At 44.8% G+C, this 26,786-nt stretch overlaps 4 protein-coding genes, 1 non-coding gene and 1 pseudogene across 16 annotated transcripts in view; 4 read left to right on the top strand and 2 right to left on the bottom strand.

The window, feature by feature from the left end:
• The window catches only part of LOC124008093 (protein Shroom2-like), a 28,777-nt gene extending 26,447 nt beyond the window's left edge, over nt 1-2,330 (top strand). For all 9 annotated transcript variants that reach the window (XM_046319035.1, XM_046319034.1, XM_046319038.1 and 6 more), the window contains 2 exons: nt 121-393; nt 685-2,330. In XM_046319035.1, the coding sequence (XP_046174991.1) occupies nt 121-393; nt 685-957 (546 nt within the window). In that variant the 3' untranslated portion in view covers nt 958-2,330. The remainder of the gene's footprint in view (nt 1-120; nt 394-684) is intronic.
• A 189-nt stretch (nt 2,331-2,519) lies between these two features.
• LOC124008526 (claudin-34-like) lies at nt 2,520-5,644 on the top strand. 3 transcript variants are annotated; one of them, XM_046319858.1, is made up of 2 exons: nt 2,520-2,668; nt 3,066-5,644. In XM_046319858.1, the coding sequence occupies exon 2, from the start codon at nt 3,896-3,898 to the stop codon at nt 4,673-4,675; it is 780 nt and encodes a 259-aa protein (XP_046175814.1). In that variant the 5' UTR covers nt 2,520-2,668; nt 3,066-3,895; the 3' UTR covers nt 4,676-5,644. The 3 variants fall into 3 exon arrangements, with proteins under 3 accessions (XP_046175814.1, XP_046175816.1, XP_046175815.1); XM_046319860.1 differs by lacking the exon at nt 2,520-2,668 and having other exon boundaries at nt 3,125-3,188; nt 3,615-5,644; XM_046319859.1 differs by lacking the exon at nt 2,520-2,668 and having other exon boundaries at nt 3,129-3,188; nt 3,618-5,644.
• A 3,005-nt stretch (nt 5,645-8,649) lies between these two features.
• LOC124008418 (putative claudin-24) lies at nt 8,650-10,807 on the bottom strand. The gene has a single exon (XM_046319683.1). The coding sequence runs from the start codon at nt 10,398-10,400 to the stop codon at nt 9,717-9,719; it is 684 nt and encodes a 227-aa protein (XP_046175639.1). The 5' UTR covers nt 10,401-10,807; the 3' UTR covers nt 8,650-9,716.
• Nucleotides 10,808-12,474: 1,667 nt separating this feature from the next.
• Nucleotides 12,475-21,513, top strand: LOC124008417 (H(+)/Cl(-) exchange transporter 4-like). The gene is made up of 14 exons (XM_046319681.1): nt 12,475-12,663; nt 13,350-13,510; nt 13,827-13,926; nt 14,190-14,377; nt 14,612-14,734; nt 14,900-15,106; nt 15,226-15,306; nt 15,474-15,746; nt 16,015-16,287; nt 17,639-17,825; nt 17,940-18,141; nt 18,396-18,592; nt 19,314-19,533; nt 20,161-21,513. The coding sequence occupies exons 1-14, from the start codon at nt 12,651-12,653 to the stop codon at nt 20,249-20,251; spliced, it is 2,316 nt and encodes a 771-aa protein (XP_046175637.1). The 5' UTR covers nt 12,475-12,650; the 3' UTR covers nt 20,252-21,513.
• A 1,665-nt stretch (nt 21,514-23,178) lies between these two features.
• Nucleotides 23,179-26,786, top strand: part of LOC124008880 — a 39,235-nt pseudogene continuing 35,627 nt past the window's right edge. The window contains exon 1 of the transcript XR_006834175.1: nt 23,179-23,639. The product of XR_006834175.1 is annotated as a CLIP-associating protein 1-B-like (transcript). The remainder of the gene's footprint in view (nt 23,640-26,786) is intronic.
• Nucleotides 26,373-26,498, bottom strand: LOC124008982. The gene has a single exon (XR_006834213.1). It is a non-coding gene; the product is annotated as a U4atac minor spliceosomal RNA (small nuclear RNA).

Here is a 26,786-nt window from a genome sequence, read left to right as displayed (position 1 = left end):
CAATTTTCTGGTAAGTTGGACAGGGTTGGCAGGTCTGATAGGGCTTCAAGTACTATCCAGTATGTGAAATGGCTCTCTTGAATGTCATCTCCTCATCCGTCCCTGTCTTTCTCCCTACAGCAAGAGCTGATTGACAGCCTGGGTAAGAAGCTGCAGGTGCTGCGCGAGGCCAGGGAGAACCTTCAGGAGGACCTCCACGATAACAACTCTCTGGGGGACGAGGTGGAGGCCGTGGTGCAGAGGGTCTGCAAGCCCAACGAGCTGGACAAGTTCAGGATGTTCGTGGGAGATCTGGACAAGGTGGTCAGTTTGCTGCTCTCCCTGTCCGGCCGACTGGCCAGGGTGGAGAACGCGCTCAACAGTCTGGAGGAAGACACCACACCGGAAGAGAAGGTAGGGGTTAGGGTGGAGGTTAAGGCAAGACATTGCTCACTCCCCATGCTGCTTGTGACGCAGGATTAGATGGTTAACACTCATCCTCATTAGCTCAGAGCTATAGTGGTATTACACACCAGACTAAAGGGATGTTTGCATTTACCAACTTACAATATTCATGTTCAACATTAATTGATGTGTGTACTGTAAGTTAATCAGGAAGTTGTTGCCTGCATTTTTTTAGTATCCCTCCTATTATTATTATTATTATTACTGATCTGCCCACTCTGTCTGCCCTCCCTCTCTCAGCGCACCCTGTCAGAGAAGAGGAAGCTGTTGATCAGACAACACGAAGACGCCAAAGAGCTCAAGGAGAACCTTGACCGGCGGGAGCGCCTGGTTTACAGCATCATGGCTGTTCACCTCAGCCACGAGAGCCTGGCAGACTACCAGCACTTTGTCAAGATGAAGTCAGCCCTCATCATCGAGCAGCGCAAGCTGGACGACAAGATCAAACTGGGAGAGGAGCAGCTGAAATGTCTGCTGGATAGTTTATTGTTGGAGCAGAGGCTGCTGTTCTGACGATTGCTAGTGCAATCCGAGATCCTTGGGACGTCCATACCTTAACCCCTACCCTAACCTTAACCCCTACCTTAACCTTTCAACTTCAATAGGGTGACATCAGTTGTGACGTCCCAGGGGTCTCATTTAGTCTATTCCTTCTGACAATGGCCACACAGGTAATGTGGTGTACTGACACAGACTGGCCACTAGAGGGCCTCAGAGGTGCTATTGGACTTGGATATGATGGAGGATTCTCTGTGTGCTTTGTGGTCATTGACTGACTGACTTGAATGAAGCCTGTTACATTTCAGTTCCACAGTACAGACAGCAGCTGTTTTTCTGTGCTAAAGAAACACCCCGTTTCTGGATTTAAAGTAGCTCCTTCGAGGAAATTCATCAAGATTGATGAAACGTGTTTGATTCAGGGATGTTGGTGAGGCCTATGCTCTCAAATGATTCTCAAGACGAGGCGGAGCGTCTGTTTTATATCATGCGTGTTTGAAAGATGATTTTAGTAATTTATTGTAGCCTTTTAAATATTTACAGATGACTTGACATTCCAGGTAAACTCACCTATAAACCTACGTTGTAGTTAATTCCAATACAAATGATATATACATATTCTTATTGTGAAGTATAGGTTTTATAATTAGATCATTAACAGGGATTTTCCTCAATGGGACAGTGCTGGTTTGGTTGAGAAGTATAAAGTTGTTTTCATATTTGCCCAAACAGTACTTGTCTTTCATCATATTACACACACCACTAATAGCTACAGCACAGATGTATGTTTTCAACCAATCTTGTTCTCAGGCCCCACTTCCCGTACAATAGTATGGTGTTCCTTGACAATGTTTATTTCTTACTCATGTGCTGGGGTTGATGGGTTACTGGTCTTTTTTAATTCCAAAAGTATAAAAAGGTCATTAAAGGTTTGAAATCAGTTCTGGGCAGCAGGTAACCTGGTTATAGAGGTGAGCCAGGAAACCAGAGGGTTGCCAGTTGCTGGAATCAAATCCTAGATGCCATTGCATGCCATTTTGCCCTTGAGCAAGGCACTTAACCCCCTCCCCCACAACAACAGCTCCCTGGGTGCCCAGTGTGGCAGACCCCTGCACCACTCCAAAACATGCATGTGTATTTTCAGCTTCCTTTTGGAGGAGTTGGGTTAAAAGCGGAAGGTGCAATTTACCAATAAATGTATCTTAAAATCAAAGACCGAATTAGCACTTTTTATAGTCCCAGAATTCCCCTGTTTAGGGACCTATCTCAACCTGACGTTGTGCCTGGGCGTCTGCCACTGTGAACACTAAAGGATTTGTATGTCCATGCTTTGTATAACCATACATGCATTGTACTCTCTCATCAATTTGAAGACAATAAACAGTATGACTGAAGGTCTTGGTGTTTGTGAGCTTATTACCCGACTGGCCAGTGGCCATAACAGCAATGACTAAGCCAAGAAATGGCAGGGTTTTAAGTGTGGCCTGATGTAGGATCTGTTAATTAGCCCCGCCTTCCCGTTCCTCTTTCTGGTGAATAGCAATAGAGGAGTCAATCATTCACAGAGATGTTATGACTGTGACTTCATGTAGTACAAGATGAGGAAGCGTCGGTCTTGTTTACAGTGGTATAAAAAAATGAACCCAGGACGATTGATGGCCCCGGCACACTGACTACTTACTGATCTGTAGCGCTCATCACTACTAACCTGTCAGAACTAACAGAGGTAATGTGTTGTTTTGTCAGATGTCAGTTTGTTTTTGATTCATCAACACACCCTGTGTGTTTGCTTACCGATCTAGCATGCTTTGGTCCGGCAATTTACGTCACACAGTTGATTTTTATAAAGGCAGTTTTTGGACGAGGCAGATTAGGTTCTGCTAGATTTTCTTGGGCGCTCAATGTAGACGTGGGGATTACGGTGTTTAGTGACATTAGTCAAGGTTTTCTAAAGGTTTACCATGTGGTTTAACCCACTGTGTATTATATTCAATCAATGTTTTCAAATGCTGTTATTGGTTAGGTAGTCTAGTGGTTAGACCGTTGGGCCAGTAACTGAACGGTTGCTGGATCGAATCCCCGATCTGACAAGGTAAACATCTGTTCTTCTGCCCCTGAGCAAGGCAGTTAACCCACTGTTCCCCGGGCGCCGTGGATGTCGATTTAAGGCAGCCCCCTGCACCTCTGAGGGGTTAAATGCAGAAGACACATTTCAGTTGAAGGAATTCTGTTGTACAACTGACTAGGTAACCCCCTTCCCCTTACTGCATCTGTCTAATTTGTTCATTTTAACACCAACCTCAGTTATGACATATAAATTCCCTGTTACTATCCCACATTCATCATACTCTTACAAATGTTGATTGTGTTACTTTATGGCATGCAATAAACCTGGGTCATACTACAGCCTTTGAGGTAGTTCAAATGGGGACATATAGCCCATTGACAACATCTAATTAATGCGTCCCGAGCCACTGCATTTAATCCCCATTGTAATTTCCCTGTTTGTAGACTGTGTCATGGCAACAGTTGCCTCAGTCATTGTTCTCTCACTTTTTGTCTTTCCTCCTCAAGTATGCATTGTGTTGAGGCTCTTCACATTCACAGGTGTGTTGTTTAGCTGCCTGCTCTCACCAGATCCATGCTTCTTTTTTTTTTACCTCTGAGGGAAGCAGGTGCTTTGGGAAAGGGACCGGATCTGGGAAAACGACAACGTATCCAAGCCTCTTCCTTAATATGAGGTGTGAGTCCGAAGTCTGAGGGTGAAAAAGAGGATCATTTAATAGATTGCTGTTCATTCAATACGGCAGCTCTCTGAGATGAGCTCTGTTGAGATGACGGGGCTTCAGTTCATCTGATCAGAAGATGTTGTTTGTCTGTGGGCAGACAAAGAGGACTGTCGGTGGATTATCTTGGCTGTCCGTTTAAGGTGAAGCTCTCTGTGTGTTGTGATATGGCATACCTGGTTCACACGGCTCACCCTCAGTTCGTCTGCCTGTGGTTGAGCACCGTGGGTTGGGCCCTTACCGCGGTGACCCTTGGACTCATCCAGTGGAGGGTCTGGCAGGTGGCCGACTTGACCTTCATCACCTCAGGAGAGGCCTGGGTCGGTCTCTGGAGGGTGTGTTTCTATAGCCATACACTCGTGACCTCTGGGTTCAGGGTCATGTATTGTCAGAGTATGGCGCTGTCCGACTCCTTCACGCCCCCGGAGGTCGCCACGGCCCAGGTGCTCACTCTGCTAGGGCTGGTCGTGGGGTTCTGTGGGAACGCCGCCGCAGTCTACGCCCTCAGGAGCGTCTATTTTGGACCGGAGAAGCCGACGCCTATCCGCCGTGCGTTCGCAGTGGCTGGTACTCTGTGCTTGTTGTCCGCTGTGTGTTTTCTCATACCTCTCCTGTGGAACTTGAACTCGGTGGTGACCAATCAAACGATTGCGTTCCCGTCGAACTTCCACATGCCCCCTGCACCTGTGACCCAGAACGCTGGGGCAGGGATCGGGGTCGGGATCGTAGGGTCGTTCATGATGATCGTCAGTGGAGTTATCTTCATCCTCTATAGGTTCCCTGTCAAGATGGGACCCAGAGTGGAGCCTTCTGGTCCAGAGGCACGACACTTTGATGGGTCACGTGTTGGGACATTATCCATACTGTGTCCCACAGACCCAGGGGACAATCGGAGTAGCTCTCAGGCCAGGGACAATCCTGCCTTCCACTCTGATGAGCACTTGTGATTTTTTGGCCATATCCCTTTTAGTATTTGAAGCATTGAAGCAGAAGTGATGTGACGTAACACGGGAATAGCCGTTTTGATGAAACTATGTCGTTCGTATGAGAACCCCCTCCTCAGAACCTCGGAACAAGTGACATCGATCGCCTTCACCTGGGTTCACCTGGTCAGTCTGTCATGGAAAGAGCAGGTGTTCTTAATGTTTTGTTTACTCAGTTTACACCCCATTGACTCTTGAAGAATATCATTTATAAATGCATCATGACCTGTCATTCCCCATCAGAACCCCAAATATAAGCTTGTTTCACTCCATTGTTTGTAAACAATGTAATTGTAAACAAACGCTGTATAGCGTCATTGTGGTTGAAACTATCATTTCGGTATCATGGATGGATGGTCACTTTGTTATTGTTTGAACTGCAGATTGCACCTTTAAAATATGTCATTACATTGATCATACATTGATTCGTAACATTGTTATACCTAATGGTTGTACTAGAGTTGATAACAAAAAAGCACCTTTAATTTACAGTCACTGTGCGTTTGCGTTGTATTCAGTGAATACTGCTCCTGTAGAGTAGCAGTAATTGGGAGCACACACACACTCTCTCTCTCTCTCTCTCTCTCTCTCTCTCTCTCTCTCTCTCTCTCTCTCTCTCTCTCTCTCTCTCTCTCTCTTTTGAGGATGTACTTGCAACACACTTGACTTTAGTCATTGCCTTGCAATCACTCCAAAGGGAGTTTGAAAACTGATTACATTAAATATGTTTTACATGTCATTTGTATTGCTGGTGTCATTGAATGTGTTTCTTTGTAAATTATGCACTGTTGCTGTTTATTTGATCATATTGAAAATGTATTCTTGAACTTTTAAGGGCTCTTGACATCCAGGTACAATATTATACACATACACAATTCAGTCAGAAATAGTTGTGATAAATCATGTGATTAAAAGAGACAATGTTTTAATCAATACAATTGTATTTGTTTTGATGTGGAGTAGCAACAGGATTGTTCCTCGGTCTGGTTTTAGACGGTACGGCAAGGACCTCAATTATCCTCTTTCCCTGACTGTGCCTTGCAGTCTGTAGAGCTCCCCCACTGACTGGTGAACGCTGGGTACTTACTGCCTTTGTCCCAAGTGGCACCCTATTCCCTATATAGCGCACTACTTTGGACCAGAGACCAAATGTAGTGCACTATAAAGGGAAAAGGGTGTAATTAGGGACACATCCACTGTCTGCCCCTATTAGAACACATAGACCACATTGTTTCCTGGTAACAAGGCTTCCGTTAGCGGCCATAAGGTGTTATCGTGTTAGTCAAATATGGCTCTGGCAGAAACAGTCGTAGGTGTTTTGACAGTCGCAGACCCACAAAATCACATAATCCATTTGATTGTGCTACGGAAGAGGAAGGAGGAAGGGATTAGATTCTTTACCAAATTGGTTCATTCATTGCTCTCTTTTGAGGATTTTAAAGGTTTCTATTCAGTTTTTTTACTTGCTTTGACAAGTTAAAACATAAAACATGTCCTTGTTAACTATGGTTTAAAAATGAAGACACCAAGAAGAAGTGATGTGTATTGTGAAGCCTCTATTTGAGTCATTTGGGCCCCGTTCATGTGAACAGTGCAGGAGAGGAGGCTGAGACTGGCAGTGGCAGGACAGGTGAGTCCTTCACCAGACCTCTCAAAGCAGGAGTAAGGACCATCACAGTGGGGATTGTTACTCTGGATGAAAGTCAGGATAGTCAGATCCAGTGGACAGTACACTGTGTTGGGAGGGAGAAAAAAAGCTTTTTCAGTCAGGGGTCCAACACTCTTTTTTTGTCTGCAGTGGAACTGATTGAGACGATTGGTTGTGGTCTGGCTAAAGGAGGCAGAGGCCTTTATAGTGGGCAGGACACACCCTCACCATAGGCAGAATGAGCAAATTAAAGTACCTGACTGTGGGTCTTGTCTCTAGTCCAGGTCTCTCCAACCCTGTTCCTGTAGTTTGTTGCTCCAACCACAGTTGTAACTAACCTGATTCATCTAATCAACCAGATAATTATTAGAATCAGGTGCGCTAGATTAAGGTTGGCATGAAACCCTACAGGACAGTAGCTGTCCGGGAACAGTGTTAACTACAGTATAGTGGTGAGGCTGACGTAAATCTCAGGCATTAAGGTAGAAGGTTGAAAGGAGATGACAGGTTTATCCTAGATGTTGTGTAACATGTTCTGGATTCCCCACCGTTGTGTCATCACTCGCCCTGGCATTGAAGATCTTTGTTATTGTCCTCAGAGCATTGACTTCGTTGTCTTACCTCCCCCTTATTGCCTTCAGCATAATGTTTCAGGGGGGGAAATATTACGATGTTTGCTAAGACTGAACACACAGTACTATTTTTTGTAAGTTAGTCTGTAACAATACTAAAGTTGGTACAGTGACGTTGATAGTGAAGGAATAGATCGATACAACTCATGAACTTCCTCGATCCAGAACCAAACCTGTCCTTAACCCGTAACCAGAACCTAACCTGTCCTTAACCCGTAACCAGAACCCATCCTGTCCTTAACCCGTAACCAGAACCCAACCTGTCCTTAACCCGTAACCAGAACTAAACCTGTCCTTAACCCATAACCAGAGCCAAACCTGTCCTTAACCCGTAACCAGAACCTAACCTGTCCTTAACCCGTAACCAGAACCTAACCTGTCCTTAACCCGTAACCAGAACCCAACCTGTCCTTAACCCGTAGCCAGAACCTAACCTGTCCTTAACCCGTAACCAGAACCTAACCTGTCCTTAACCCGTAACCAGAACCCAACCTGTCCTTAACCCATAACCAGAGCCAAACCTGTCCTTAACCCGTAACCAGAACCTAACCTGTCCTTAACCCGTAACCAGAACCTAACCTGTCCTTAACCCGTAACCAGAACCTAACCTGTCCTTAACCCATAACCCAAACCCTAACCGTTAATAGTGACCCTAACCACCCTGGCCCTAATCATTAACCATCAAGCAATAGACATCTCCCACAAGGCATTTCACAATCTGCTGAGAAAGGAACATAACTGAATCAGCACTGTACAACAGAGCTGTTGTGGTGTTCTGTGACTGTGAGATTGAAGTAGGATAGAACAGTTTCGAATGTTCCCTTTCATTGTGTTTCAAAGTGACATGTGACAACAGAGCTGTTTGCTGTTTAACATATAGTGGTTGGCTCCATGTGTTTCTCTGATGTAGGACCAACCACTGCCTATGATAGATCAAGCGATTAGCATAGGAAGCTATAATGACTTCCATTGTGAGGAGACAACAATGGGATCTTTCAGATGACAACATGGACACAGGAGGCAGTGGGGAGCAGTCCGAGCATTTCAAAGTCCAGGCGGGGTCTCGTAATGTGAAGACCTGGGAGGAACTGTAGCAGAGCACACTCAGGAGCAAGGGTGCGTCCCAAATGGCGCCCTATTCCCTTAATAGTGCCCTACTTTTGGCCAGCTCCTTATAGGTCCTGGTCAAAAGTAATACACTGCATAGGGAATATGGTCTCATTTGGAAATGAAATTATAGCATTGAAATGGACAGGAAGTATTTTACGGCTGTTGCTTCCGCTTGGCCGCGCAGGGAACCCCTGAGAAAGAGATTCATATCTCAATGGGACTCAGCTGGCTAAATAAATAAAGAAAGAAATTTAATTTTTAAAATGTAGTATAAGAACCTGACCTGCCTGAGCAAGCTTGTGTGTAATGGGTGATGTCCAGGAAATCTGACAATCCTCACATTACGCATCATTATTCTGATGTTCATTAACTACAGCTTAGCCCAGGAGCCAAGACCGAAATCAGCGGGAATTAGACTTCAGCTCCGTTTCCACTGGACTTGGTCTGTCACCTCACCTTACTTAAACTCACTTCCTCCTCGTTGTCTAGCAACAGTTGTGTAACACAAGCAGGCGGTTTGTGATGCTTAGGAATGAATCATGGTCAGGTTTTTTTTCTTTATTTGATAATATCAACTTTTTTAAATATTCAGATTTCTCCACGGTATGGATACAACTGATGTAGGATATGTAGCCTTGTGGCACTATAATGTCTGATCAATTCAGAGTCAGAAAACCACTACAGAGCAATGTACAATATAATGTACCTGCATATTGATATATATCTGATATAATGTATGTGGTAAATCAGTAATATTGGCCTCTAACTGGAGAGAATCTATAGTGGAAATTTCAGCAGAAATGAAACAAATACAATCAGATCCTCAAATATCCATGAAGTCATTGTCTTGTCCAGTTGTTGCAAGCAAGTCCTGATATTTCACCATTTGAAACACACATTCCCAAATACTTAGTACATTCCTCACATTAGTTATTATTAGCTTTCTACAATATAATGTTATACCTTTTCTCTTTGTTCTATTTACAATTTGTATGATTCATTATTCCCGTAATGCATTGTTGATTGAGTAACTGTGTAGAATATCAAGAAGGGATACATTTTTTTATGTACTATTCAAACTGGTTCCATTTAGTTATTGGACAAAAAGGATGATAGATGCTGTAAAAAAAAAAATTGGTATTGTGATAAGATATGATATCCAAGGCAATCATTGACATACAGAATAATCAACCTTGGTCAGAATTGTAGTTTTACAGTCATCAAATTGTCATCAAATTGTCATCAAATTCTCTGGCACCATTGCGCACACTATCTCTTCCACAGTACCAACAGTAGGCACAGCGATGTATTAGGACGAAATGGCAGCTTCTAAAGCTGTAGTCTCTTTGGTTCCATAAAGAATTTATGTTTGATAAATGTACAGTAGGTGATATTTTTGCAAACATGACATGCACAAAACCCTGTTTGAGTGATTGAAATAAGTACCAGCATTCTGTCTCAATATATGGGGAAAGATTTGTCCCAGCAAAAGTACTCAATAACTATAGCTAATGTAAATAAGCATGAAAAAGCTTTAGGTAAGCAGTTTTATTCACCATTGATAGAGACAGGGCAGAGGCTACTGAGAACACTGTTCTCACTTCTCAATAGCTTATCAAACATATTCCATGGACCTCTTCCTATGTGGGGTATTGGTACTGTGTACGTGTGTATGTCTTCTCTGTAGCGGTATAGGAATTTGTAAGGTGCATGGCTCCTCTTGTAGGCACACGCAGGAGGTGACCAGCAGAGAGCCAGCCACCAGGTGTAGAAACCCCGCCGTCCAGCCACAGAACAGGGCATCTCCAAACTCCCAGCGTGGCACGATTGCCGGCACGGCCTCATCAAAGAACCGCATGACCGTCAGGTGAGCGATGTAAGACACAGGTATGAGACCCAGTACCCCTGCGACCAAGCACAATATCCCCCCCAGCATCTTCATCAATCTCTTCACCCTCAACCCCTCAGGCCCCTGGTTGCAGCTGTTGATCCAGTAGATTCCAGGAATGGCTAGCAGGAGACCCAGGAGGCCCGTGGCCACTGTTACACACATGAGGATCCTGGCTAGTTTGATGTCCGGAGGCAGGCCGAGGAGACTGTCATAGGGTCTGCACTCCAGAATTCCAAGGTCCTGCACCACACACGTCTCCCACAGGCCCAGCTCGTAGCTCTCCGCGGGCAGCAGGTCGGTGGACAGGGTCAGCCAGGTGGACATGATGGTGGTGGCCAGCGAGCAGATCCAGGCACCAATAGAGAAGAGGATCCCGAGGAGTTCCAGAACGCACACCCCCGGATCCATAGTGCTGCCCACTCTGAGAGGCCACTCTCTGGCTCAGCTCAGCTCCCGAGCTGCCTGCTCTCCCTGTCTCTCTGTGCCACAAGTCAGCTGCAGCCAGGACTCCCGACTGCTTCTCTCTGCTCCTGTCCTTCTGAACTGCAGCCAGTTGAAGCGAGAGGAAGCCACGGCCAGTAGGTTCCGATCGAGGCTCAATTTGTTCAAAAGACCGTACGCCCAATTAGGGTTTACAACTACCAGCATGGGCTGGGAGGGAGTAACTTCTTCAAACGATCAGTAGCTCACTCAAAACATGCACACATCATCTGCAGTTGAGAGGAGGAAAGTAGTGGCTTGCTGACATGTTGCCCTCCCCTTGGAGGCTCGCTTCCGCCGCTGCGTTGCTCAGTGGTCAGGAGAGAGTGACTGAGTGAGAGTCAGACGCATTGAACAACAGCATCATTCAGATCTATGGTGATGCCCATTTCCACACACACAGTGAGGAGGTTGTAGCCTAACGAAGGATGCTTTTAAAATGCAGACAGGATGTTATAAAGATGCTGATTTATTTCACAAAACACACACACACACACACACACACACACACACACACACACACACACACACACACACACACACACACACACACACACACACACACACACACACACACACACACACACACACACACACACACACACACACACACACACACACACACAAAGGTGTGTTGTGAGGATGGGGGGGATATGGGGATATGGGGGGGGGCATAATGTTTCTCCTCTGGAAGAATTTAGCATTTTTCAAACACCCGAAAGAACATTTTCCCCTGCAATCTAGAACCATAATCATAATGCCAACAATATTACAGAGAAACAACTAAATATTTCAGTTTGATTTATTCATCAAGAAGGAATCAATAGGCTACATAGCTTGGCCAAATTATACAGAACAAAAATATAACATGCAACAATTTCATAGATTTTACAAAGTTACAGTTCATATAAGGGAATTTGTCAATTCAAATAAATTCATTAGGCCCTAATCTAAGGATTTCACATGACTGGGCAGGGGCGTAGCCGTGGATAGGCCTGGGAGGGCATAGGCCCATCCACTTGGAAGCCAGGCCCATCCACTGGGGAGTCAAGCCGAGCCAATCAGAATGAGTTTTCCCCCACAAAGGGGCTTTATTCCAGACAGAAATACTAATCAGTTTCATCAGCCGTCCGGGTGGCTGGTCTCGATCCGGCAGGTGAAGAAGCTGGATGTGGAGGTCCTGGGCTGGCGTGGTTACACGTGTTCTGTGCTTGTGTGACCGGTTGGACGTCCTGACACATTTTCTTAAACGACGTTGGAGGCGGTTAATGTGCCCTTTATGGGCATGACACCACTGAACACACACAAACAGGGTGAAAATACTATTTAAGTTTACGGAATTACTTCTTTCTCTCAATACTAGCTTTGTTTCTTTAGAACTGTGGGGACCCACGGAGTGTTGCCAGGGAGATGAGATTAAATAAGAATAAAACTGAACGTGTCTACCTTTTCAAATAAGGCTGATGGAAATGGGAGAAGACATCAGATTGTTTGGTTGCTATGCCAACTCAAAAGACAAAACAAGCTATGCTGCTACTTGGGCATTGACATGTCATCTATAGATTTAGGGGAGAGATTTAGGAGACTCTGAATTGATCAAATACATTAAATGGCCTGTCTATTGAGTGCTATTTAAAGAAATCAAGTGATTGTTTTAGCATACAGAGGTACTCAAAGTGGTACATTTCTTTTCGATTTGAAACAATATCTGGTGATTACGTTCCTTTTTCCTGTATCAGATCTCTGACATACAGAGCTTGTGACCCAAGTAGGAGGCTGAATATGTAGACCATATCAAGGAGAGAAGAACAAAAAATTTCAACACACAATAGTACACAAGTAACACTCTTTATAGAGGCAGTTGAGTGGTCTGGTGGTCTCTCTGAGTGAACAGTAGCCTACGCACAGATGAATAAACGGATAAAAAAAATGCTTTTTAACATTTATTTCAGCCACAAGGCGTCGCCATTTCACTACTCACAATTCCACCTTCATGCGTTGACAGGTTGAGCAAAAGCATTGTGGGAAGCAGAAACCTATGACGTCCTCTTCTCTGTATTTTCTAAACATGTTTGGCTGGTGACGATCTATCACAGCATCAACATGCATTCAATAGTGGTGATTATATAGCTAAGAGATATAGATGTCTTTATTTTGAGGAGTCGGATCGTGTGAACAATGGACGGGGACGGTAAGCATGAATTTCATTGCATGTCTAATAGTGCCATAATTAATAAAGGGAGAAGCATATCTGGCCAAATCTAAACTAGCATTAACATTATCGGTCTCATTAAATCCATATCTACTTACTATAGCTAGCTATATCTAATAGCTCCATGAAGGCATCTGTCACTGATCAATGATTTGTAATTCAGTATTCATGCATGGCCCGCAAGTAGCTAGTCTACTCTTTTATTCTTGACTGCTCAGTAACGTTACTGTTTTCACTGCCTCTGCATGACGTAGCTACCTTCAGAGGAAATAACATCACAGCATTATAGCGACCATGTATCCAAGTAAGCTGCTAATGTAGTTATGTGCAATAAAATGCTTGTAAGAACATAAAAATAGGGCCCACTGTCTCTGCCCAGGACAATTGTCTGAAATGAAGCTAAAACTTGGACACAGTATCACAAAGGTCTGTCTGGTGATCCGAATACCAAGAATGACAATTTCATACATCTCATGGGCATTATTGGGCTTCATACAGTGCTGAGAATCGGAGACCTGACTTGGCTGGGTTCGCGGTCTCTTCAACCTCTGCCTGTGTGTGTCTTTTAGAGGGGTTGGGATAAAGAAGAAGCTTCTCGCCGTTGGACATGTGTGAAGACCATCATTAGACAATAAAACAAAATCGGATTTTGTCTCTCTGTCCAGGGGCCAGCAGTACTGGGGCCACTCCCTCAGAGGAGATGAATGGTCCTGGGAACCTGATGGACTTCCTGGACGAGCCCTTCCCAGACGTAGGCACCTACGAAGACTTCCACACCATTGACTGGCTCCGGGAGAAGTCGCGCGACACAGACCGCCATAGGAAGGTGAGGGGAGCACACACACACACACACACACACACACACACACACACACACACACACACACACACACACACACACACACACACACACACACACACACACACACACACACACACACACACACACACACACACACACACACACACACACAGCTCTACACTCTAAGCATTTTCTTCTTCATCCCCAGAGGATATAATTTGTCTTCTTCATCTTCTTCTTCATAATCACCATAGAAAAACTCTTGATGTCCACCTGATTATCTGAATAACCTGATGATCCGTTGAGTCTGCCGCTGATGGTTGATTGATGCCTATTCTAGATCACCACCAAGAGTAAGGAGTCTTACTGGGAGCTGATTAAGAGTCTTCTGGATGCCTGGTCAGGATGGGTGGTGATGCTCCTCATAGGAATGCTCACAGGTAGGAACCTTTGCAGAGGCATCCTGCATCCTGTACCGCGCTAGTCTCTTGTAGTGTGGCGCACATGAGATTTGCTTCTGGCCGCCGGCATTCGTGCTGCACGCACATGACGTGACACGTGGCTCTCTTAACAACCAATCTGGAGTCACGCAGCCGGAGGTTGTGAAATGCTACGTCTGGTCCTGAATCATTTTGATAGGCTTGCCCGTTGTTCCCTTGCGTAGTGTGATCTGTGATCTCGTGCTGCGTGTCCTCCCGTGTAGGCACGCTGGCTGGAGTGATCGACCTGGCTGTGGACTGGATGACCGACCTGAAAGAAGGGGTGTGTCTGTCTGCTTTGTACTACAGCCGTGAGCAGTGCTGCTGGACCTCCAACGAGACCACCTTCGACGACAGAGACAAGTGTCCGCAGTGGCAGAAGTGGGCCGAGCTGATGACCGGTCACTCTGAGGTCAGCAGATCACTAAACCGCTAACCAGACATCCTCTTGATTTAAAGCCACAATGCTGAGTCTGTGTTTTTAGCCTGACGAACGGCAGCCACCACGTGGCTAGATTTAGGGGTGTGGCTTGGGGGAGTGTAACCTCTCTCAGTTTCTGAGGTTTATCTTGGTGTTTGTTGCGATAGAGGGTGGGATGATTGTGGTCCTTAAACCCATACATTCCACCTGTTCTTGTTTCTCCAGGGTGCCGGGGCGTATGTGTTGAATTACTTCCTGTATGTGTTGTGGGCGCTGTTATTCTCTTTCTTGGCCGTGTCTCTAGTAAGGGTCTTTGCCCCCTACGCCTGTGGGTCAGGTATTCCCGAGGTGAGTGTTTTGAAATGGTACCGTTCACTAATAGAAAATAACCATACGATAGTATTTTAAATACTGCGTTTTCATTGGCTGAAAAGAGTGTGCGTTCATTTCCGACAACTGCGCAGTTGCAAAGGTTATACCAACGAGGGGGCTGCTGTGTGTCGTCTTGGGTAGATCAAGACCATCCTGAGTGGGTTCATCATCCGGGGGTACCTGGGGAAGTGGACCCTGCTGATCAAGACGGTGACCCTGGTGCTGGCTGTGTCCTCCGGGCTCAGCCTGGGGAAGGAGGGGCCCCTGGTCCACGTGGCCTGCTGCTGTGGTAACCTCTTCTGCTCCCTGTTCTCCAAGTACAGCAAGAACGAGGGCAAGCGCAGAGAGGTACAGTAATAGCCCATTACGCTCCCATTTTTGCAGAAATAATATAAGTTGGGGAAATTAAACAATTTATCCAAGTATTTTGTGTAGTCTGTATGTAACTCGGCTGGTCTGTTATGCAGGTGTTATCGGCTGCTGCTGCCGCTGGGGTGTCCGTTGCTTTTGGAGCTCCGATTGGAGGAGTTCTCTTCAGCCTGGAGGAGGTGTTGTAAACTTAAGTCCGTTATAAATCACCTGCTGTGTCCATTCAATCAAATGCCATCTCACTTCCAGATATGTCTCCGTTTATTTTTCCTATCCATTACCTTTGAAACGCTAAAGTGTTTTTGCGGTCGAAGTGCCGTCGCTATGTAATCGCTGTCCTCTTCAGGTGAGTTACTACTTCCCTCTGAAGACTCTGTGGCGCTCCTTCTTCGCTGCGTTGGTGGCGGCCTTCACCCTGCGCGCCATCAACCCGTTCGGCAACAGCCGTCTGGTCCTGTTCTACGTGGAGTACCACACCCCCTGGTACATGGCTGAGCTGGTCCCCTTCATCCTGCTGGGGGTGTTCGGGGGCCTCTGGGGAGCCCTCTTCATCCGGGGGAACATCGCCTGGTGTAGGAGGAGGAAGACCACGCTGCTGGGGAAGTACCCAGTCCTAGAGGTAACTAACTGATTTAGCGGATAGTAGCTGTTCAGAATAATGTTTTAATGCAATGATTGTGATTTGGCCCATCTTAGTTGAATGCACTGACTGTGGCTAAGTTGCTCTGGATAAGAGCCAACTGCTAAATGACTCAAACATAATGCCAGGTTCTTCTTCTTGCTTGCTTTTTGGGATCTTTGCAAGGTTTACTGTAAAGCACTTTGTGAGAACTGCTGAAGTAAACAAGGGCTTTATTAATAAACGTGATTGATTTGATTGATTTAAGGTGATCGTGATAACGGGTATTACCGCGGTCCTGGCGTTCCCTAACCCGTACACGCGGCGCAGCACCAGCGAGCTCATCTCCGAGCTGTTCAACGACTGCGGTGCGCTGGAGTCCTCTCAGCTGTGTGACTACGTTAATAACCCCAACATGAGCCGTCCGGTGGACGACATCCCAGACCGCCCTGCTGGACCCGGGGTCTACAGCGCTCTGTGGCAGCTGGCCCTGGCGCTTATCTTTAAGATTGTAATAACTATCTTCACCTTTGGCATGAAGGTCAGTTTGCTGTACCGCATGGCTAGATGGGGTTATGATAGCTGACGTAAGCAGTTATGAAGTGTTACTGAGCTGCTTATGAATGTGTTATGTATGGGTTATGAAATATGAAAAGGTCCTTTTATGTAGGTACCCTTCAAATAAAGTGTTACCAGGTTTTGAGTAGGATAACCGTGCTCTTTGTGTGATTGTTGTGTTCAGATCACCTCTCAACTGTGTTGTTTTATGTCCTCTGTGTTGTCTTCAGATCACCTCTCAACTGTGTTGTTTTATGTCCTCTGTGTTGTCTTCAGATCACCTCTCAACAGTGTGGTTTTATGTCCTCTGTGTTGTCTTCAGATCACCTCTCAACTGTGTTGTTTTAGGTCCTCTGTGTTGTGTTCAGATCACCTCTCAACCATGTTGTTTTATGTCCTCTGTGTTGTGTTCAGATCACCTCTCAACCATGTTGTTTTATGTCCTCTGTGTTGTCTTCAGATCACCTCTCAACCATGTTGTTTTATGTCCTCTGTGTTGTCTTCAGATCACCTCTCAACAGTGTTGTTTTATGTCCTCTGTGTTGTCTTCAGATCACCTCTCAACCATGTTGTTTTATGTCCTCTGTGTTGTGTTCAGATCACCTCTCAACCATGTTGTTTTATGTCCTCTGTGTTGTGTTCAGATCACCTCTCAACCATGTTGTTTTATGTCCTCTGTGTTGTGTTCAGATCACCTCTCAACCATGTTGTTTTATGTCCTCTGTGTTGTGTTCAGATCACCTCTCAACCATGTTGTTTTATGTCCTCTGTGTTGTGTTCAGATCACCTCTCAACCATGTTGTTTTATGTCCTCTGTATTGTCTTCAGATCACCTCTCAACAGTGTTGTTTTATGTCCTCTGTGTTGTGTTCAGATCACCTCTCAACCATGTTGTTTTATGTCCTCTGTGTTGTGTTCAGATCACCTCTCAACCATGTTGTTTTATGTCCTCTGTGTTGTCTTCAGATCACCTCTCAACCATGTTGTTTTATGTCCTCTGTGTTGTGTTCAGATCACCTCTCAACCATGTTGTTTTATGTCCTCTGTGTTGTGTTCAGATCACCTCTCAACCATGTTGTTTTATGTCCTCTGTGTTGTCTTCAGATCACCTCTCAACCATGTTGTTTTATGTCCTCTGTGTTGTCTTCAGATCACCTCTCAACAGTGTTGTTTTATGTCCTCTGTGTTGTCTTCAGATCACCTCTCAACCATGTTGTTTTATGTCCTCTGTGTTGTCTTCAGATCACCTCTCAACAGTGTTGTTTTATGTCCTCTGTGTTGTGTTCAGATCACCTCTCAACCATGTTGTTTTATGTCCTCTGTGTTGTGTTCAGATCCCGTCTGGGCTGTTTATCCCTAGTATGGCTGTGGGGGCCATCGCTGGGCGAATCGTGGGCATCGCTGTGGAGCAGATGGCCTACCATCACCACGACTGGATCATCTTTAAGAACTGGTGTCGTCCCGGAGCTGACTGTGTTACCCCAGGTCTCTACGCTATGGTGGGCGCTGCCGCATGTCTGGGTGAGTCGTCATTAGGGTAGTGTTCATTAGGCACCAAACGGAAGGAAACGGACTGAAACAGGGAGGGATTACTTCCCACTGGGTTGATACCTTTTTTTTGTTTTGTCGTTATAGGAGGTGTGACCCGGATGACCGTGTCCCTGGTGGTCATTATGTTTGAGCTGACCGGTGGTCTGGAGTACATCGTCCCCCTCATGGCCGCAGCCGTCACCAGTAAGTGGGTAGCGGATGCCTTTGGGAAGGAGGGTATCTACGAGTCCCACATCCAACTCAACGGCTACCCCTACCTGGACGTCAGGGATGAGTTTACACACAGGTATTATGGGATACATATTAGGAACTTTGTCATTCCTCCTCTTCCTCAGGGGAGGAACCTCAACCTAGTCAGGTCTCAACCCTGCAGTAGTCAGGAGTCACCCCTGTTCTAAGGGCTGGTTTTACACAAATGAAGCATCCTGAACTAAAAGTATCTTTCAATGGAGATACTCAATGCTTTTGCTTCCAGGAGTTGTATTCATCTGTGTCTGAGAAACAGACCCTAAGAATTCCCAATATGTGATCCGTACACAGGACCCTGGCCACGGATGTGATGCGTCCCAGGCGCAGCGAGCCCCCCCTGGCCGTGTTGACCCAGGACAGCACCACGGTGGAGGACGTGGAGACTCTCATCAAGGACACCGACTACAACGGCTTCCCTGTGGTCGTGTCCCGAGAGTCAGAGCGCCTCATCGGCTTCGTCCAGCGCAGGGAACTCACTGTGGCCATCAGTAAGACGTTAACCCTGTCTCTCTCTCTCTCTCTCACACACACACACGCACACACACACACACATTTGAAATACTTGATTCAAATCCACAAATCACATTACAATCAAGAAGGATTCAGATATTTCGAAAGTCTTGGATGCATAGACACTTAAGGATACAAAAAGCACCTTCTTCATACAGCTAGGATGCCCATAACAGCTGGTAGAGAACTGCACCTTGCTAATTGCTTTGCTCAAGTCTTAGGCGGGCCCACAATCTGAAGGCCATGTACTGTGAGCCTATGTAACGTGGCCGAGGCTGCCAAATATCAGTGCTACCCGACTTGCACTCATATCCGAGGCTGTACAGGCGTGGTATGAGGGGCTTGTATTTGAGAAGCTTTTCGGCAAAGGCCCACTCCATCCAACAGTCGAATGAGCAACCCACTTCCAAAATGACCTCTCTCTGGTCTCCCTCTACGACGTCCACATCCGACCTGCTAAAAGTCCTGCTTCCGTTGAACAAAATAGTGGGAATGGACCATTAGGTTGTTTTCACCGTGAAATGATTCGCTAAATATTCAACATTTTGTTTGGGGAACATGAATAGCAAGTTGTGAACATGGCTGCTGTCAGTCTCATATAAAACCACCAGAATGTGTTGAACAATACTGTGTTTAATGTGTCGGTTGATTATTATCTGTCGGGTCTGAGGAGCCACAGCTGATATTTCTCCCTCTCAGAGACTGCCCGTCAGAAGCAGGACGGGGTGGTGAGCAGCTCTGTGGTCTACTTCACGGAGGACAACCCCCAGGCGGCCGAGGCCTGCGACCCCCAGCCCCTGAAGCTGCGGCGCATCCTCAACCTCAGCCCCTTCACCGTCACCGACCACACCCCCATGGAGACCGTGGTGGACATCTTCAGAAAGCTGGGCCTCCGACAGTGTCTGGTCACCAGGAGTGGGTGAGTCTGTCATCAGTCAATTAACCAATACAGTCCAGGGCCCGGTTTCCCGATAGCGATGGGATTCAGGCTAACTACTGTTTTAACAACGGGCCTTTCCTACGACGGCCGAAGATGTAACGTGCGTTTCCCGAAACACCACGCAGACAGACGGTTCGGCTAAATGCGTTGTTGATGCTTGTGGCGACAATAACAGGATCGAAGGAAAGACAGCGCTGCTCTCGGATCAGCGTTCTCCCTTTCAAATCTTGCCTGAACGTCAGAATTATTCCACGATACTGACGACAGATCAGCTCTTATGAGGTATATTATCACCTATGGCTACAACTATTGAAGGGTCTAATTCTAATGCTTACCCTATAACAATGCTCTTAATCAAGTGCAGCTATAGTAACGGCGGTTTTGGGAAACTGCTCGGAGATGTAAGTATGCCCCTAATGAAGGTTCTAACAAAAAACTTAGCTTTAACATGCCTTTGGGTAAAACGGGCCCAGTATTCTAAAATAGGCACATTTGACTTTGGTGTTAGATTTAGGAAGACTATAGATTCATTCTGTAGTCATCCTGAGGTTTATTGGATGGTGGAATGATTTGTGTTTTGTTTTGTCCCCCCGTCCCCGTCTCTAGGCGTCTGTTGGGCATCATCACTAAGAAGGATGTCCTCCGTCACATGGCCCAGATGATGAACCAGGACCCAGAATCCATCATGTTTAACTAGTGGCCCAAGAAGACAAAGCTTTATTATCCCAAGGACCTCTCTGCCCCTCCCTCAGATTGTAAATAGTGAAACGCTACTGTAACCTGTAATGAAGAAGAGTCACTTTCTCAAATACAGGCCCCCAGTGTTTAGAATGTAGGGATGGAGAAAGAGGGGTGAAGAAAGAGGGGGGATCAGGACTAAGATGGATAAATGAAGGGCGTGTGGACCGGAATGGAAGGATGAATAAAGAGGGGTATAAGGACAAGGAAGGAAGATCAAAGAAGAGGGTGTGAGGACCAGGAAAGGGGGACCAAGGGGAGGGGTGGAGGAATAGGGGTGTGAGGACCAGGATGGAGAGATGAAGGAGGGAGGTGTCAATCATGGCAAGGAGGGAAGCACCTTATGTCTGGGATGATGAGTTGTTTTAGTTTGATGTGCCACTGACGCCATATTTATGTTTTCAGTGACGCTTCAACGCCTGCTGTAACTGACTTGAGTCTAAGTTGTCAATGTTAAGTTGTTGGCCCTTAGAACCCATTGTTCCCAGGGTATATTTCACATGTTGATGTTACTTTGACATTTGCGGCTTCTCAAATGTTTCTCAATATTGAACTGTAATAACATAGTGTCAACACGGGTACTGTATGTATTTGCTAGAAGACAGCATATAATGTCAATTGATTTAGTTTATCCTGACTTTTTTTTTTCTCTTGCAATGAAGAATGCACTTTGGAAGTGAAATAGCTGAACCAAGTCCAATGATTTTCTTGTTACTTTATAGTTCTCACTCCATTGCTGCCCCTCACCAGTTTCATAGGTTTTGTTTTAATATGCTGAGGGAAATGTGGAAAATAACTGTGGAAATATTGAACCTGCCTCATTTGGGTTCTTTTTGTTTAATTTTATACATATCAGTCCAGACAAGAGCCACAGTGGTTGTGTGGATTTAGCCACACTAGGTTCTCCTTCTTTGTCATTTCATACTGAAAGATAATTCCATATTTATTCATCTTTTTTTCAAATCCATCCATCCATTTTTACTACTGTATTGAGAAGCTATCGATTTGTCATTATCTCGAGCAATTGAACACTACTGTAGTTGTTTTATATGTATTATTCCAATATGAGCTGTTCAACATTACTGTAACTTGGAACTGGTACAGAAAACAGATATTTGCACTTTTGTTGGTGTTTGTAAATAACATGTAAGTGATGCACAATATATACTATTTGCAATGTACAAGGTTCTGACATTAAATAAAAGGGGTGTTGTGTCAACAAAAATGAGATGATATTTATGTAATTGTATTATATAACATAGATTCAAAGTTTAAGACATAATTAAATTGCAGGAGGCATATGATATATTACATGCTAGTAATATCTTTGTCATATGTGATGTTGAAACACAAATGAATCATGTGGAAAAAGGAATATTTGAGGGTTGCTATAATATTATTTCGAGGTTCTACTGACAAACAGGTTATGGTCACATTATTTTAAAAAGGATGACCAAGTTCTAAGATAAGGTCGCCCCATAATAGCTGCGTTTGACACCTGCGCTGTTTTAAAATTCTAGGCTAGTTCTACAAAGTGAAATAGGGTTATTTACACACAGTGTTTTATTATTACATGTTTTATTATAAAATAAGACAAACTATTTGAGATGCAAAACAACACAAACAACACACTGTACAAACTCTTAATTGTCAGTGTTTACTGCTTTGCAATAAAATATTTGAAAGTGAGAGTGAGCTTTCGGGTAATAGACAGCAGAGGGCACTGTTGGCTTGCAAGCAAGCGACAAATGTATGACGTTCATTGGGAACTATTACTGTAAACCAAATAGCTAACGTAGCTAGCAGAATATATTTTTTAAGTAACTGTTGCTAGCTAGATGATATCATCACACATTGGATCGAGCTAGCTAGCAGGCTACATGACGTTTTCTGTGAGTACTGTACTTGGCTCCACGCATACAGTACGTGCGGGTTCGTCGTCTGCAATCTTACTAGTAGTACCGCTGGAAGTCCAGTGTCCTGGCTCTTGATTTTTTTTCCTGAACGATTCTGAACTGAGACGAGCGGCTGGATGCAGATGATTGGTAATTGGCAAACTTGCTAGTTAATAATCCCTTGATGAATTAGTGACGATCATTGTTTAATTTGTTAGCATCATTTCAGTGTTTGCTGGTAGCTGCTAGAGACAGTTAGCCAACGGAAGCTGTCTAGCTGGAGGAGACAGTGAACCAGATTGGCGTGCTAGCTAGTTAGCTTCATCTAGTTCAGCTAGTTAACGTCAGCTACGTTTGCTCTCCTTGACTCAGTGTTGGTTTCTAACGTTAGCTGCATTTAATCTAACGTTAGCTAGCTAACTGTTTAACAGGAATGTTTTCACTAGCTCGATAGTTATTTGTCTGTATAGCAAATAATTCGTCATATTTCAAGTTGGCTAGCTATCCGTTTTGTTTAGCACAAAAGCTATCTAGCTAGCTATCTAATTTACTAAACTAGCCAGCTAGCTTGACTAAACCAATAACACCAGCTAACAACTTTTACAACGTGTGCAGTAGCTAGCTAACTAGCTAGGTAACTAAAGTTAACTAAGTAAATTGTGTATCAATGCTTCAATAAACACGAGGCTTTATTGCTGTGTAACGTTAGTGTGTAATTCTCAGTTCAGTAGTCCACCTAAATACTATTGTTATTAACTAGTTACTCATTGTTACCCTGACTGTAATTACACTGTGTTGCTTAGTTTGTGTTACAATGAGGCCTATTGTTTAGAGTACTTGTTATAATAGTTCTGTATCTCCTTTCTATTTTTAGGTCTACAGGAAAGTGAAGAGTTACTGAAGAATGAAGTACAATCATTTCAGCAATCCTCTTCTTCATCCTCAGTCCTCTTGTCCACGACTGATCATATTTGTAGTTTGATCTGTGACCTAAAACCCCTGGACAGTTCCTGACTGGACTGCTGTTACCTCTGCATTCTCGCCTTCCCCGTGATTTCATCTCCACAGCATACCCTTGAAATAAAGGGTCAACCTTTTGGGATAAACATTACACACTTTCTGGGATATAGGAAAGTGTGTAATATATCTGGGATATAGGCCTACACTACAGTTGAGATCTTCTCTGTGAGCAGACTAGGCCTATACATTTTTCCTTGTATCGTGATATTGTGGTGTTATTCCTTTGGTGAGACCACTATGGAGTGGAATATGGAGTACTGTATGGAGCAGGTTATGCAGAAGGACCTGGGTCGGAGACTACAGGTGGGCCAAGACATCATAGACTCCATCCTGGACAAGGACAAGTCCCAGGACCTGGAGCAGGACCAGACCATGCTGGACAGAATGGTGGATGGTGTCGCTACCAACTGGGTCAACTCCAGCAATTTCAAGGTATGGGATACCATGGGATGGCACTGTCACGGGCAGCCAAAAACTCTGCGCAATAATCACAAGGTGAAAGTGACGGGTGTAACACAAGTGTAGGAAAGAATCTGTCATTCACTGGGACATAATTTAGCAAGGGTGTGTGAGACTGTCACCTGGGGGGAGAACATAACCTACAGGCCCTTTGGCTTCAAACTTCACACAAAGGCTTGTTGTGCACACTATTAGGTGAATTGCTTTATAGGCCTTCTTCATGTGTACTGCAGTAATGAGCTGACCAGTATTTTTCATTTGTATTTAATTCACCTTTATTTAACCAGGTAGGCCAGTTGAGAACAAGTTCTCATTTACAACTGCGACCTGGCCAAGATAAAGCAAAGCAGTGCGACACAAACAACAAAACAGAGTTACACATGGGATAAACAAACGTACAGTCAATAACACAATAGAAAAAAATATGTCTATGTACAGTGTGTGCAAATGGCGTGAGGAGGTAAGGCAATAAATAGGCCATAGTAGCAAAGTAATTTAAATTTAGCAAATTAACACTGGAGTCATAGATATGCAGATGGTTATGTGCAAATAGAAATACTGGTGTGCAAAAGAGCAAGAAAAGTAAATAATTTTTTTTAAAAAAAATCAATATAGGGATGAGGTAGGTAGATTGGATGGGCTATGTACAGCTGCAGCGATTGGTTAGCTGCTCAGATAGCTGATGTTTAAAGTTAGAGTGAAATATAAGTTTCCAAATGTATAGATTTTTGCAATTCGTTCCAGTCATTGGCAGCAGAGAACTGGAAGGAAAGGTGGCCAAAGTAGATGTTGGCTTTGGGGATGACCAGTGAGATATACCTGCTGGAGCGCGTGCTACGGGTGGGTGTTGTTATCGTGACCAGTGAGCTGAGATAAGGTGGAGCTTTACCTAGCATAGGCTTAGAGATGACCTGGAGCCAGTGGGTCTGGTGATGAATATGTAGCGAGGGCCAGCCGACGAGAACATACAGGCCGCAGTGGTGGGTGGTATAGGGGGCTTTGGTGACAAAACGGATGGCACTGTGATAGACTGCATCCAGTTTGCTGAGTAGAGTGTTGGGAAGCTATTTTGTAAATGACCAGTGGGTTAGATCCTGACGACCGTTGATGGCCGCTCACTAGCATGGGGCTTTTAATAGCTGGTTGTCATAAAGAACCGGGCAGAATGAGGTGGATGGACTCTAAACCCTTTGCTGTCTGTGATCCCTGTGTATCCTAGTACTCTGTTAATTTGAAGGTCTCCTTGACCCCCCAGATCCCACAAGAGTAGATCTCACCTTGCCAGTCCTAGAAAATGTGTGATTGTGATACATCAGATGTAGCCTAAGCCTAGCTAGCCTACATGTCCAGCACCCCAAAACATTACATCACCCACCCATTCTTTCACTATTAGGTCTTCACAAGATGAAGGCTGAGCAGTAAGGAATTCATTCTTCACCAAGGGGACAGTTATCTGTTTTGGTGGCCTGAATCCTTTGTGCTGGATCTTTATCCACTCGAGACGGTGTTCCCCTAGGGACATTTGTCCTGCGAACACTGGCTAACTACACAATCACTGTACTGCTGAAAGGCCATAGTATAATATGGGACTAATGTTTTCAGCAGAGAAGACCATTTCTGCCCCCTCCCCAAGCTTTAGGCTATTATCCTAGCTGATACAATTCCCCAGACTGTTTATGACAGCTATTCCAACTCCACAAATGTCCAGCCGGACTGTCAGTGGTCTCTAACGGCTTCTTCCATTGAGGTGGCGGAGCGGGACACTATCGACAGTATCACAGCTTGTTTTTGTCCAGCTCTGATGTTAAGTAATCTATTGACTGAGCTCAAGCATGGGGTTCGCTGCTTTGATTTGTCTGTGCTTTCAGGCTGGAGATGACCTCTGAACTCTGTGTGTGATGAAGGGAGAAGCCATGGCAACAACTCTGCTGCCACACACACACACACACACACACGCGCGCGCACTCACACGCATAGAAAACAGCTTACCTCTCTCGCAGCGAATCAAAATGCTGCACCCTGTGCTGCTCTAGAAACGGTGTCCCCTCCAATCAGAGTGATTGCTCCGAGAGAACAGTAGAGTAATGGGGACATGGACTCCCACGGCGATAGTGGTGAGCTTATTTTACAAACTATCATTAGGCTACCCCAGATAGACATCAGGGCAAACTGGGTATTATCTACCTGGGCTGGCCCCCACAAGTAGAGGGAGAATGCCACATATGAATGGCTAGGAATCAATGAATAGGCTAAACCCCTACGTGAAGAATGATCAGGATTTAGTTGATATTCTCTAGCTTCTGTCATTGCCCTACTTGTAAAGACCAGTTAGTTTTTATTATCAGCACCAGAAGTGCTGTGTTTTTGTTTTAGCATCAGATGGGAATGAAGAAGGAAAGGCAGGCCTAGTCAAACACTGCAGGACTTTCAGAGGGAGGGGGCACTGCAGCAGGCTCACAGCTCTACACAGCTGTTGACATACAACCTGTTCTGAAATGGTGTGTTTTTGTATTCTGTCACTTCTGAATAGTCTTCAGCAATTAATGCTATTTACACAGACACATTTTATGATAAGCAGCCATTATGAATTTGCATTTTACAACCAGCAATAATGTTGTATGTGCGAAGTGAACTTATCTACTAGGGAACTTCAGACAGCAGGAAACTGTTGAGAAATTGTTCTCTTTCTACAAATATAAACCCTGGGGTTGTAAAAATTGCACCATAGCCCAAGCAAGAAGCTCAGGTGATGCAACCGAGTTGATTATGGCGTTAGCAGGGATGCTCTCACTACACGTTCATTGAGTGTCCTTTGCCACCCCAATGGAAAATGCCTTCCTTAGTGCCAGCCAAGACCTAATCAAATCTCAGTGGTTTCCGACATGGTTAGTATTTTATTTTCTACTGTAGTCCTACAGCATCATCAGTAGGTTGTTACAATATATATATATATATTATATGTGTTTGAGGGCTTCCTTTGCTTTTTATAAAGGGAACAAAACAAGATTTATCACATTACCCACAATCCTTTGCAATGGAGCTTGTATTTCAAAGGATTCTTTTTTTAATGTTATGCATTCTTCTCTCTCAAAATGTCTAACATTTATGCTTTTGTTGAAT

Source organism: Oncorhynchus gorbuscha, linkage group LG21 (genome assembly GCF_021184085.1).
Source record: "Oncorhynchus gorbuscha isolate QuinsamMale2020 ecotype Even-year linkage group LG21, OgorEven_v1.0, whole genome shotgun sequence".
Lineage (NCBI taxonomy): Eukaryota > Metazoa > Chordata > Actinopteri > Salmoniformes > Salmonidae > Oncorhynchus > Oncorhynchus gorbuscha.
This window is presented reverse-complemented; position numbering and strand designations above follow the sequence as displayed.